The 14,496-nt window shown below is 44.0% G+C and overlaps 1 protein-coding gene across 1 annotated transcript in view; it reads left to right on the top strand.

Moving 5' to 3' along the window:
• The window catches only part of LOC141126380 (uncharacterized), a 133,183-nt gene that overhangs the window by 70,574 nt on the left and 48,113 nt on the right, over positions 1 to 14,496 (top strand). The window contains exon 2 of the mRNA XM_073612329.1: positions 2,535 to 3,942. Within this exon, the coding sequence (XP_073468430.1) occupies positions 2,535 to 3,942 (1,408 nt within the window). The remainder of the gene's footprint in view (positions 1 to 2,534; positions 3,943 to 14,496) is intronic.

Here is a 14,496-nt window from a genome sequence, read left to right as displayed (position 1 = left end):
GACATCCACCAACCATGACACCCACCAACCATGCCAACCATGACACCCACCAACCAATGCACCCATCAACCATGGCAGCCACCAACCATGACATCCACCAACCATGACACCCATCAACCATGACACCCACCAACCATGACACCCACCAACCATGACACCCACCAACCATGACATCCGCCAACCATGACAACCATGTCACCCACCAACCATGACACCAATCAACCATGTCAACGACCAACCATATCACCCACCAACCATGACACCCACCAACCATGACACCTACCATCCATGACATCCACCAACCATGACACCCACCAACCATGCCAACTATGACACCCACCAACCAATGCACCCATCAACCATGGCAGCCACCAACCATGTCACCCACCAACCATGACACCCACCAACCATGACACCCACCAACCATGACACCCATCAACCATGACACCCACCAACCATGACATCCACCAACCATGACAACCATGTCACCCACCAACCATGACACCCACCAACCATATCACCCACCAACCATGACAACCACCAACCATGGCACCTACCATCCATGACATCCACCAACCATGACACCCACCAACCATGACACCCACCAACCATGACACCCACCAACCATGACACCCCCCAACCATGACACCCACCAACCATGACATCCACCAACCATGACAGTGCATATAACTCCTGCTGCGGCTTCAACATGTGTACACCCCTGTCCACTGCAGCTAAAGGGGATGTGGTTGGGGCAGGGGTGCAACCCCACATTTTTACTATGGGGTTTTACCACCCCTCAAACTACAAATGTAAATGAACTGCTTTCACACTGATGTGCTGCAGTTTACCTGCACCACAGGTGCAACGCAGTGCATCTGCAACTGTCCTGGGTTAGCTGCACTTTGTCATAAACTTCTATTATATCCTGCAGGTGTGGGGCACTTTCTGAAAGCGTCTCAAATATCCTGCATTCAGAAAGTGCAGCAAACCCGCAGGCTATAATAGAAGTCCATGGCTAAGTGCAGCAAACCCGCAGGATATAATAAAAGTCTATAGATAAGTGCAGCAAACCCGCAGGATATAATAGAAGTCTATGGATAAGAGCAGCAACCCCCCAGGAAAGCTGCAGGTACACTGCACTGCACCCACGGTGTGGGTAAACCGCAGCACATCACTATGAAAGCAGCCCTATATTAATATGCTCAGTGTATTGCTTCACATTGACCTGAAGATCTCTTCCTTCTGCTGCTGGCACCACTCTGGAGACCACTAGCCGGGATTAGAGGTGGAGTGCAGTTGGTATCACTCCGCATGGGACAGGAGGTGGCACTACAGAGAAGACATCGGCAGGTCAGCAAGCTCAGACCGAGATCTACCAATCACGTAGTCGTGATCTACAAGTTGCTGACCCCGCTGTATAGTCTCAGACCCGAGACAAGAAGAACTCTCCACATAGTATAGATCTATAACATCTCTCACTTTATTACATAGAAATATCTGTCACACACATCGGTAGACATGCACAGTGTATCTCCTCGGTGCTCAGTCCAGCCGCAATGGGCGTGATGACGTTAGATTGCTATGCTCCGCCCAACATACTGACATCATCACATCAGGGATTGGATCAGTGATCAAGCCCCTGATGACCTCATCTGTGGTGCGTTTTTTTGTATATGATTTAAAGGGCCAGCGCTGTATATTTTGGAGGAATTCTGTTATATCTCATATCTGGGTATTATGTGAGCAGCTTCCTGATTACTTATTTCATTTCAGGGTGGAATCAGATTATAGTGGTTTGATTTTATATCTGATGATGGGATTGGAGCACAGACTTTTACATGTTGATAAAAATGTGATAACATCCTCAAACTTTGGAACCTCAAAAAGAAAGTGATAATGAGGGAGGAGCCAATAACCCAATGATGGTGGTCTTCAGGATCAGTCCAGTCTTTATCTTGGTTGTTCTCCCCCCATCCTCACTCTCTGACCTCTGGTGGGGCTCAGACCCACTGTTATTCATGACTAAATCATGGACTAGATCAGGGAGTTCAGGACTTCTTGTGTTGGGAAGATGGCAATGAGTGATAAAGGGGGTGGGGACACTCGTCCTATAATCCCCTCATCACTGTCACTCCTATAAAAGACAGTTCTTGTTGTGTCCTCACTCTCTGACTAAGGTCCATGAATAAAGAAATGAACTGGTAGGAGATCAGAGGACCCATTTACTAGTTACCTTGAGGGAGGAATTGTAAGATCCTCAGAGACAAAGCTGCCTGATGTGGGCGGAGTCCTGATTTAGGGGAACCAATCTGCTCATGTCTAGTAATAATCTTTGTATTTCTATTTTAGTAGATGGACGGGAGATGAGGAAAACCTCAGAGGATTGTCTCACTTTGTCTCCAGACTGTAAAGTAGAAGATGAGGACATCACACAGTATAGTCCAGGAGAAAACCCGACTACCTCAAATGTCCATCCGGCACCACACAGTGTAGATGGACCATCGTCTTCCTCTTATCCTGAGGAACCTCAGACTGTGAGGGACGGGGCCGTCCTTCTAACAGATAAGAGGTTTTCCTGTACTGAGTGTGGGAAGTGTTTCCGTTATAAATGCTATCTTAATGTGCATAAAAGATCTCACACAGGAGAGAAGCCGTATTCCTGTCCTGAGTGCGGGAAATGTTTTTCACAGAAGCCCAATCTTTCCAAACATCAGAGATCTCACATGCCGGAAAAGCCGTATTCCTGTCCTGAGTGCGGGAAATGTTTTTCAGACAAGTCTTATCTTTCCACACATCAGAGATCTCACACAGGGGAGAAGCCATATTCCTGTTCTGAGTGTGGGAAATGTTTTTCACAGAAGTCTTATCTTTCCTTACATCAGAGATCTCACACGGCTGAAAAGCCGTATTCCTGTTCTGAGTGCGGGAAATGTTTTTCAAGGAAGTTCCATCTTTCCACACATCAGAGATCTCACACAGGTGAGAAGCCGTATTCCTGTCCTGAGTGCGGGAAATGTTTTTCAGACAAGTCCATTCTTTCCACACATCAGAAATCTCACACAGGGGAGAAGCCGTATTCCTGTTCTGAATGCGGGAAATGTTTTTCAAGGAAGCCCGATCTTTCCACACATCAGAGATCTCACACAGGGGAGAAGCCGTATTCATGTTCTGAGTGCGGGAAATGTTTTTCACAGAAGTCCCATCTTTCCACACATCAGAGATCTCACACAGGGGAGAAGCCGTATTCATGTTCTGAGTGTGGGAAATGTTTTTCAGGCAAGTCCAATCTTTCCACACATCAGAGAACTCACACAGGGGAGAAGCCGTATTCCTGTTCTGAATGCGGGAAATGTTTTTCAAGGAAGCCCGATCTTTCCACACATCAGAGATCTCACACAGGGGAGAAGCCGTATTCATGTTCTGAGTGCGGGAAATGTTTTTCACAGAAGTCCAATCTTTCCACACATCAGAGATCTCACACAGGGGAGAAGCTGTATTCATGTTCTGAGTGCGTGAAATGTTTTTCAGGCAAGTCCAATCTTTCCACACATCAGAGAACTCACACAGGGGAGAAGCCATATTCCTGCTCTGAGTGTGGGAAATATTTTTCAGAGATGTCCAATCTTTCCACACATCAGAGATCTCACACAGGGGAAAAGCCGTATTCCTGTCCTGAGTGCAGGAAATGTTTTTCAGACAAGTCCAATCTTTACACACATCAGAGATCTCACACAGGGGAGAAGCCGTATTCCTGTGTTGAGTGCGGGAAATGTTTTTCAGAAAAGTCCAATTTTTACAGACATCAGAGATCTCACACAGGGGAGAAGCCGTATTCCTGTCCTGAGTGCGGGAAATATTTTTTACTGAAGTCCGATCTTTCTAGACATCAGCGATCTCACACGGGGGAGAAGCCATATTCCTGTCCTGAGTGCGGGAAATGTTTTTCAAGGAAGTCCTATCTTTCCACACATCAGAGATCTCACACGGGGGAAAAGCCATATTCCTGTCCTGAGTGAGGGAATTGTTCCTCACTGAAGTCCTGTCTTCCTGTACATCAGGGATCCCACACAACCCTTGAGATGTATTAGTGCCTTGAGTGCGGGAAATGTCTTCTATATGAATGTTGCTGGACATCACAGCTCTCATGTGGGGAAGAAGCACACCCTGATATACACCTCAGATATACTCCATGGCTGATCTCCATCATATAAGAAGCAGGGTGATATATTTGTGGTGAGTGTGTGAAGGGGGTGTGAGTCCCTGGATGTCCTTTATTATTGGCCCGTACACAGGGAGGACTTGTCTCACAAATATCCCACTTATATTGTGTTTTATCACTCCATGTCAATGTGCTGTGTCTATCTAAGCAAGGATGGACAATGTCACTTGTGATTTGTAACACTTTGTATTTTGTAACTGATTGTTCAATAAGAGAACTTCCAATAAAAACGATTAAAATAGAAAAATGGAGTCATTGCCTTTCATTGATATGTGATGTAAGCTTTGCAAGCACTTAGTGTTCTCATTTTTTTTAACTTGTTGAATGAATATGACAAGAATTCACCCAGCTGTGAGGAATGTTGTCCATGTTTTATTCCATACAGTGATTTCCTATGACCATTGGCTCCCTCTAGTGACCACAGTGCGGTATTGTTGTATTTTTACTAATGGAAGCCTTTTACGAAAAATACTTCATTATGGCCACTAGAGGGAGCTGACCATCATAGGAAATCACTTTGTTAATCACTTCAGCTCTGGAAGGTTTTCCCCCCTTCATGACCAGGCCATTTTTTCAAATTTAGCGCTGTGCTAAATAGCGATGAAAATTGCGTGGTTATGCAAAGCGTTTTAACTTTTTTTATTACATAATACATTATATACGGTATATATATATATATATATATATATATATATATATATATATATATATATATATATATATATACGGTATATATATATATATATATATATATATATATATATATATATATATATATATATATACATATATATATATATATATATATATATATATATATATAAAATTATTTTTAATATATTTATTTATATTTTATATAAATAAAAAATGTTAATCATTTTTCTTTTTACTTTCTGCTATAATACATATCGAATAAATAAAAAAAAAATGTCTTCATAAATTTTGGCCAAAATGTATTCTGCTACTTGTCTTTGGCAATAAAAAAAATCACAATAAATGTATATTAATTGGTTTGTGTGAAAGTTTTATAGCATCTACAAAGTATGGGATATATACTGGAATTTTTTTTTATTATTATACCGGTAATTGTGGTGATTAGTAACTTATAGTAGGACTGTGATAGTGCGGCGGACGCTGGGTGGGAACTGACTAGCTGACACTGACATCACCAGTGACACTAATACAGAGATCAGTGATAATACTATATACTGTCACTGTAGGAATGACACTGGCTGGGAAGGGGATAACATCTAGGGGCAATGAAAGGGATACCTATGTACCTAACAATGTGTAATGTGTGTACTGTGTGCTGATTTTACTAGGAGACCCCTAAATGTCAGGAGATGTTTTTTTTTTTTAACCACTTCAATCCCAGACACTTATACACCTTCCTGCCCAGACCAATTTTCAGCTTTCAGCGCTCTCACATTTTCAATGACAATTGCGCGGTTGTGCGACGCTGTACGCAAACAAAATTTTTTCCCCACAAATAGGGATGAGCTTCGAGTTCGAGTCAAACTCATGCTCGACTCGAACATTGGCCGTTCGTAAGTTTGCCGAACAGCGAACAATTTGGGGTGTTTGTTGCAAATTCGAATGCCGCGGAACACCCTTTAAAAGTCTATGGGAGAAATCAAAAGTGCTAATTTTAAAGGCTTATATGCAAGTTATTGTCATAAAAAGTGTTTGGGGACCTGGGTCCTGCCCCAGGGGACATGTATCAATGCAAAAAAAGTTTTAAAAATGGCCGTTTTTTCAGGAGCAGTGATTTTAATAATACTTAAAGTCAAACAATAAAAGTGTAATATCCCTTTAAATTTCGTAGCTGTGGGGTGTCTATAGTATGCCTGTAAAGGGGCGCATGTTTCCTGTGTCTAGAACAGTCTGACAGCAAAATGACATTTTGAAAGAAAAAACCCATTTAAAACTACTCGCGGCTATTGCATTGCCGTCCGACAATACACATAAAAGTTCATTGATAAAAAAAGCATGGGAATTCCCCACAGGGAAACCCTGAACCAAATTTAAAAAAAAAAATGACGTGGGGGTCCCCCTAAATTCCATAACAGACCCTTCAGGTCTGGTATGGATTTTAAGGGGAACCCCGCGCAAAAAAAAAAAAAAAACGGCGCGGGGTCCCCCAAAAATCCATACCAGACCTTTATCCGAGCACGCAACCTGGCAGGCCACAGGAAAAGAGGGGGGGACGAGAGTGCACCCCCCCTCCTGAACCGTACCAGGCCACTTGCCCTCAACATTGGGAGGGTGCTTTGGGGTAGCCCCCCAAAACACCTTGTCCCCATGTTGATGAGGACAAGGGCCTCATCCCCACAACTCTGGCCGGTGGTTGTGGGGGTCTGCGGGCTCCCGCTCCCGCTCTTCTCTTCATCTCTTCTTCTCTTCTTCTCTTCTTCATTTTCTTCTCCGGGCCGCTCCGCACCCATGCTGGCATGGAGGGAGGCTCCCACTGTGTGACGGCATCTCCTCGTCTGATGGTTCTTAAAAAATGGAGGGCGGGGCCACCCCGTGACCCCGCCACCCTCTGACGCACGGGACATGACGGGACTTCCCTGTGGCATTCCCCGTGACATCACAGGGAAGTCCCGTCAAGTCACCGTGCGTCAGAGGGGGGCGGGGTCACCGAATTGTCAAAAACTGTCTCTTGTCATTTTTAACATTTTTGACAGTTTTTTAGTGAAATGGTAGGGGTAAGTACCCCCTTACCATTTCACACAGGGGGGGGCCGGGATCTGGGGGTCCCCTTGTTAAAGGGGGCTTCCAGATTCTGATAAGCCCCCCGCCCGCAGACCCCCACAACCACCGGCCAGGGTTGTGGGGATGAGGCCCTTGTCCTCATCAACATGGGGACAAGGTATTTTGGGGGCTACCCCAAAGCACCCTCCCAATGTTGAGGGCATGTGGCCTGGTACTGTTCGGGGGGGGCCACACTCTCGTCCCCCCCTCTTTTCCTGCGGCCTGCCAGGTTGCGTGCTTGGATAAGGGTCTGGTATGGAATTTAGGGGGAACCCCACGTCATTTTTTTTTAAATTTTGGCCGGGGTTCCCCTTAATATCCATACCAGACCTGAAGGGCCTGGTATGGAATTTAGGGGGACTCCCACGTCATTTTTTTTTTAAATTTTGGTTTGGGGTTCCCCTGTGGGGAATTCCTATGCCGTTTTTATCAATGAACTTCTATGTGTATTGTCGGCAATGCAATAGCTGCGAGTAGTTTTAAATGTTTTTTTTCCTTCGAAATGTCATTTTGCTGTCAGACTGTTCTAAACACGGGAAACATGCGCCCCTTTACAGGCATACTATAGACACCCCCCAGGTACAACATTTAAAGGGATATTACACTTTTATTGTTTGACTTTAAACATTATTAAAATCACTGCTCCTGAAAAAACGGCCGTTTTAAAAAAAAATTTTTTGCATTGATCCATGTCCCCTGGGGCAGGACCCGGGTCCCCAAACACTTTTTATGACAATAACTTTAAAATTAGCACTTTTGATTATTCATGTTCGTGTCCCATAGACTTTAACGGTGTTCGCTTGTTCGAGCGAACTTTTTTCCTGTTCGCATGTTCTGGTGTGAACCAAACAGGGGGGTGTTCGGCTCATCCCTAATCCTGAGTAGTTATCCTCTTCCTCCTCAATGATCACCCTAATAGCTTGTAAGAACATTTTTGGTTCTGGGCACCGCCCCCAGTGGTCAAGGCCCAATTTTTCAGCCCCTGTTTAACAAGGGCGTGTAATTACAAATTTTGATGCAATACTTTGCAGGAGGGCTCATTCTTGCGCTCCAACTAGAGTATCTGTGAGGGATTGCAGTGTAGTGGCACCAGTGCCTAAGGCCCAATTTTTCTGCCCCTGTTCAACAGGGGCATGTAATTACAATTCTTTATCTAATATTTCACAGCAGGTCCCATTTCTGCACCCACCAAGAGCGAGTGAGGACTTACAGTGTTGTGGCACCAGCACCACCACCACCACCACCAAAGGCCCAATTTTTCTGCCCTTGTTCAACAGGGGCATGTAATTACAATTCTTGATCTAATATTTCACAGCAGGTCCCATTTCTGCACCCACCAAGAGCGAGTGAGGACTTACAGTGTTGTGGCACCAGCACCACCACCACCAAAGGCCCAGTTTTTCTGCCCCGTTCAACAGGGGCATGTAATTACAATTCTTGATCTAATATTTCACAGCAGGGCCCTGTGAGGGCTTACAGTGTTTTGGCAACACCAACACCTAAGGCCCAAATTTCTGCTGAGTATATAGGGCAGGCCCCTACTTTCAAACATCTAACTTACAAACGACTCCTACTTGCAAACGGAAGGAGACAACAGGAAGTGAGATGAAATCTACCCCTAGGAAGGGAAATTCTCTCCTGTAATGCCTCGTACACACGGTCGGATTTTCAGATGGAAAATGTGTGATAGGACCTTGTTGTTGGAAATTCCGACCATATGTGGGCTCCATCACACATTTTCCATCGGATTTTCCGACACACAAAGTTTGAGAGCAGGATATAAAATTTTCCGACAACAAAATCCGTTGTCGGAAATTCCGATCGTGTGTACAGATATCCGATGCACAAAGTGCCACGCATGCTCAGAATAAATAAAGAGATGAAAGCTATTGGCCACTGCCCCGTTTATAGTCCCGACGTACGTGTTTTACGTCACTGCGTTCAGAACGATCGGATTTTCCGACAACTTTGTGTGACCGTGTGTATGCAAGACAAGTTTGAGCCAACATCCGTCGGAAAAAAACCTAGGATTTTGTTGTCGGAATGTCCGAACAAGGTTCGACCGTGTGTACGGGGCATGAGAGTTAATATGGTAAAAACTTTTCTCCTTTCCACTGATGCTTTATCACCAATCCTTGTTTCACAAAAAAAAAAACAAATTTTCAAAAAACATTTGTCATTGGGACAGAAAGTGAGGTGAAATCTTCTGAAGAGGAGGAAAGACAGCAAAACAAATGTCACAGGGGTGATAACCCTTCCCTATGTTTTCCAAAAAGCTTAAAATAGATTTTTTGGCTGGAGCTAAACACGTTAAAAATGTACCCGTTCAAAATTACAAAGAGATTCTACTTAACAACAAACCTACAGTCCCTGTCTTGTTTGCACCGCCTGTATACTGCTGTTCAGAGTATATAGGGCCTGGTGGCCCCACGCCTTTCCTTTTTTTTAATTTAGGTGCGGGGTTCCCCTTAATATCCATATCCAAGACCCAAAGGGCCTGGTAATGGACTGGGGGGTACCCATGCTGTTTATCTCAATGATTTTCATCCATATTGCCAGGACCCGACATTACATTAAACCCGCAAGCAGTTTTAAATGACTTTTTTCTTTTAAAAATGTCATTTTGTGCAGGGACTGTTCTAAACATGGGAAACACACGTCACTTTACAGGCATACTATAGACACCCCCCAGGTACGATATTTAAAGGAATATTTCACTTTTTTTTTACTTTAAGCATTATTAAAATCACTGCTCCCGAAAAAATGTCAGTTTTTAAAAGTTTTTTTTGCATTGATACATGTCCCCTGGGGCAGGACCCGGGTCCCCAAACCCTTTTTAGGACAATACCATGCAAATTAGCCTTTAAAATTAGCACTTTTGATTTCGAACGTTCGAGTCCCATAGATATCAATGGGGTTCTAACGTTCGTGCAAATTTTCGGTCCGTTCGCAGGTTTTGGTGCGAACCGAACCTGGGGGGTGTTCGGCTCATCCCTAGCCCGGACTGGTTACCGATAGCATTACAGCAGCATGAATTGGCATGATCCTGAGTGCCCTTGAGTGCCAATCAGTGCCTCTACAGTGCCCATCCATGCCATTACAGTGCACATTGGTTCTGCCATATGCTAATCGGTGCCATCAGTGCCACTACAGTGTTCATTAGTGCCACTACAGTGCTAATCAGTGCCATTACAGTGCCACATCCGTGGTCCTACAGTGCCCATCAGTGCCATTACAGTGCCCAGAAGTGCCACTACAGGGCCCATCAGTACCACTACAGTGCTTATCAGTGCTCTATGGAACCATTACAGTGCCCATTAGTGCCACATCAGTTCCCCTTCAGTACCACTACAGTGCTTATCAGTGCTCTATGGAACCATTACAGTGCCCATTAGTGCCATATGAGTTCCCCTACAGTGTCATCAGTGCCACTATAGTGTTCATAAATGCCACTACAATACTAATCAGTGCTATTACAGGGCCCATTAGAGCCACTACAGTGCCCATCATTGCCACTACAGTGCTAATCAGTGCCATTACAGTGCCACATTATTGTCACTACAGTGCTCAGCAGTGTCCTACAGTGCCACTACAGTGCCCCTACAGTGTCATTAGTAACCCTACAGTGTCATCAGTGCCACTACAGTGTCATCAGTGCCACTACAGCAGCATGAGTTGGCATCATCCTTAGTGCCCTTCAGTGCTACTACAGTGTTCATCAGTGCCACTACAATGCTAACCGGTGCCATCAGTGCCACTACAGTGCCCATCAGTGCCACTACAGTGCCCATCAGTGCTACTACATCAGTGTTCATCAGTGCCAGTACAGTGCTAATCAGTGCCATTACAATGCCCCATACAGTGCCATCAATGCCCATCCATGTCACTACAGTGCCACTACAATGCTAATCAGTGCCCATCCGTGCCACTACAGTGTCCATCAGTGCCACTGCAATGTTAATCAGTGCTATTACAGGGCCCATCAGTGCTACTACAGTGCCCATCAGTGCCATTACAATGCCCATCAGTGCCACCAATGACCCTACAGTGCCAATCAGTGCCATTACAGTGCTCATTCAGTGCCACTACAGTGCCATTACAGTGCCACATCAGTGCCCAGCAGTGCCATCAGTGCCACTATGTTGCCCATCAGTACCCCTACAGGGCCATCAGTACTACTGTAGTGCTCATTAGTGCTCCATGGAACCATTACTGTGCCCATTAGTGCAACATCAGTGCCACAATAGTGTTCATAAATGCCACTACAATGCTAATCAGTGTTATTACAGGACCCATCAGTGCCATTACAGTGCCCATCAGTGCCAATACAGTGCCACATTAGTGCCACTACAGTGCTCATCAGTGTCCTACAGTGTCATCAGTACCCCTACAGTGCCCATCAGTACCCCTACAGTGCTCATCAGTGCTCTATGGTGCCACTGCAGTGCCACTATAGTGTCCATCAGTGCTACTACAATGCCCATAAGTGCCCCTACAGTGCCAATCAGAGCCCTACGGTGCCCCTACAGTACCATCAGTGTCACTACAGTGCTCATCAGTGCCCTATAGTGCCCATCAGTGGATCCTCATCAGCACCCTTCAGTGCCATAAAAATGTGTAAAAAATGTGTTTTCATTTTCTTTTGACATTTTCTTAAAATTTGTGTAAAAAAAATGAAATGTTCAAAAGACTCATTATGCCTCATAGATTATACATTGGGGTGTTTTCTTTCCAAAATGTGGTCATTTTTTGGGTGTTTCCATGCTATTGGTGCTCCAAGGCCTTCAAAAATACACCTCCCAAATTTTTGAGATGGTAATGAGGGACACCTATGAGCAAAAGTATGCAGGCATAGGACACGCCCCTTGCCCTGCCCCCTTAAAGGAGAATTGTACAAAAAAACAAGATTGGTTAAACCCACAAGTGCTTTTTTATCACTACTATTCCTTTATATTGGCTTTTGGAATTTACAAATGCAGCAATCAGATGAAAGGTTTAGCGCTGGGAAACACTTTTTGATCGATAAAAAGTGCATTTTATATACAACTATATGGATCAGACCCGAATGAGGGCAGATGAGGAGGAATGAGGAACAGAGGGACATTGTTCCCAACCAGTGACAGTCCCTCTATATCAGTGACAGTTGGGAACTATGCACAAGTGTGATAGGTTGTCGGGAAACTAGATGTGTAATTTATGCTCCTAGAACTGAAGATGCTCCCTGCATGTTGGGCCTCTCTATGTGGCCAGACTGTGTAAAAGTCACACATGTGGTATCACCATACTCAGGAGGAGGAGTAGAATGTATGTTGCGGTGTCATTGGAAGTATGGATATGCTGTGTGTGAGAAATAACCTGTTAATATGACAATTTTGTGAAAAAAAAAATAATGTTCATTTTGCAAAGAATTGTGGGAAAAAATACAAATTAAAAAAAACTCACCATGCCTCTTACTAAATACCTTGGAATGTCTACTTTCCAAAAAGGGGGTCATTTGGGGGTATTTGTACTGTCCTCGCTTGTTAGGGTTTTAAGAAATGATATTGGCCGTCAATACATCAGGTGTGATCAATTTGCAGTGATTAGCATCGTAGCTTGTAGACTCTACTGAGTAATTGTCATTCAAAGTGTGAGAGTGCTGAAAGATGAAAATTGGTCTGGGCAGGAAGGGGGTGAAAGTGGCCGGTAGGCAAGTGGTTAATTGAACAAATTGAAGTTAGAAGATGATTGGCCACCATGTGCAGCTGCAGGTTCTGAGTGCTCCAGTTTTAGTAAATCGCACTCAGAGGGTCTGGTATGCATCTTGTGGGGGGACCATAGAAAGACTACAAATCCCAGCATGCCATGTATACATTATATGCTGGAGGACTACAAGTACCAGCATGTCCTGTATACATTGTATATTATATAACGGAGAACTACAATTCCCAGCATGTCCTGGATACATACTTTATTATAGAGCGGAGAACTACAATTCCCAGTATGTCCTGTATACATTGTATGTTATAGAGTGGAGGACTACAATTCCCAGCATGTCCTGTATACATTGTATATTATACACAGGAGAACTACAATTCCCAGCATTTCCTGTATACATTGTATATTATATAACGGAGAACTACAATTCCCAGCATGTCCTGTATACATTCTTTATTATAGAGCGGAGGAGAGGACTACAATTCCTAGCATGTCCTGTATACATTGTATATTATAGAGCGGAGGAGAGGACTACAATTCCCAGCATGTCCTGTATACATTGTATATTATAGAGCGGAGGAGAGGACTACAATTCCCAGCATGTCCTGTATACATTGTATATTATACACAGGAGGACTACAATTCCCAGCATGTCCTGTATTCATTATATATTATACACAGGAGGACTACAAGTCCCAGCATGTCCTGTATACATTGTATATTATAAAGTGGAGGTGAGTCTTGTCTGTGCCCTCCCTCCGATGTGTATGAAGGTGCCCCTCCCCCATGGAGGGTGTTATCTGTCCTAGGAGAAGCTTTTCCTTATCTCGGGGAGTCAGACTTCCCTGTGAAATGTAGAAGAAGGTGGAGGACTCTGATTGGTGTGTTGGTTGGGGGTGTGTCTAGTGGTGGGAAATGTCCCTGAGAGTACGGGGGAGGGGAGTTCCAGCATGTCCTGTATACATTGTATATTATACACCGGAGGACAACAAATCCCAGCATGTCCTGTATACATTGTATATTATACACAGGAGGACTGCAAGTCCCAGCATGTCCTGTATACATTGTATATTATACACAGGAGGACTACAAGTCCCAGCATGTCCTGTATACATTGTATATTATACACCGGAGGACTACAAGTCCCAGCATGTCCTGTATACAATGTATATTATATACTGGAGGACTACAAGTCCCAGCATGTCCTGTATACATTGTATATTATATACCGGAGGACTACAAGTCCCAGCATGTCCTGTATACATTGTATATTATACACCGGAGGACTACAAGTCCCAGCATGTCCTGTATACAATGTATATTATATACTGGAGGACTACAAGTCCCAGCATGTCCTGTATACATTGTATATTATACGCCGGAGGACTACAAGTCCCAGCATGTCCTGTATACAATGTATATTATATACCGGAGGACTACAAGTCCCAGCATGTCCTGTATACATTGTATATTATATACCGGAGGACTACACGTCCCAGCATGTCCTGTATACATAATATAATAAAATATAGCAGCAAAGTAAAGAAAGTAATATACATCTATATATTATATTACTTGTAGTCTTGTAGTGAGGGGTGTACTCACTTTTGTGAGATACTGTCCGTGTGTGTATATATACGGTATCTCACAAAAATAAGTACACCCCTGTTAGGTGCAGTTTTCAAAGAACTGCTACTTGGTTTATATTACTTTGTCAAATTTAGCTGTAAAAGAAATAAGACACAGAGTCGTATGTATCTGAGTATCAGTTCTGAGCTCTTTGAGTCCCGTACTGAACTGCAAAAGTTTATTGTTATATAAAG

The sequence above is a fragment of the Aquarana catesbeiana genome, linkage group LG02, assembly GCF_042186555.1.
Source record: "Aquarana catesbeiana isolate 2022-GZ linkage group LG02, ASM4218655v1, whole genome shotgun sequence".
Lineage (NCBI taxonomy): Eukaryota > Metazoa > Chordata > Amphibia > Anura > Ranidae > Aquarana > Aquarana catesbeiana.
The sequence above is the reverse complement of the archived record's forward strand: the minus strand, read 5'-3'. Positions and strand labels throughout refer to the sequence as shown.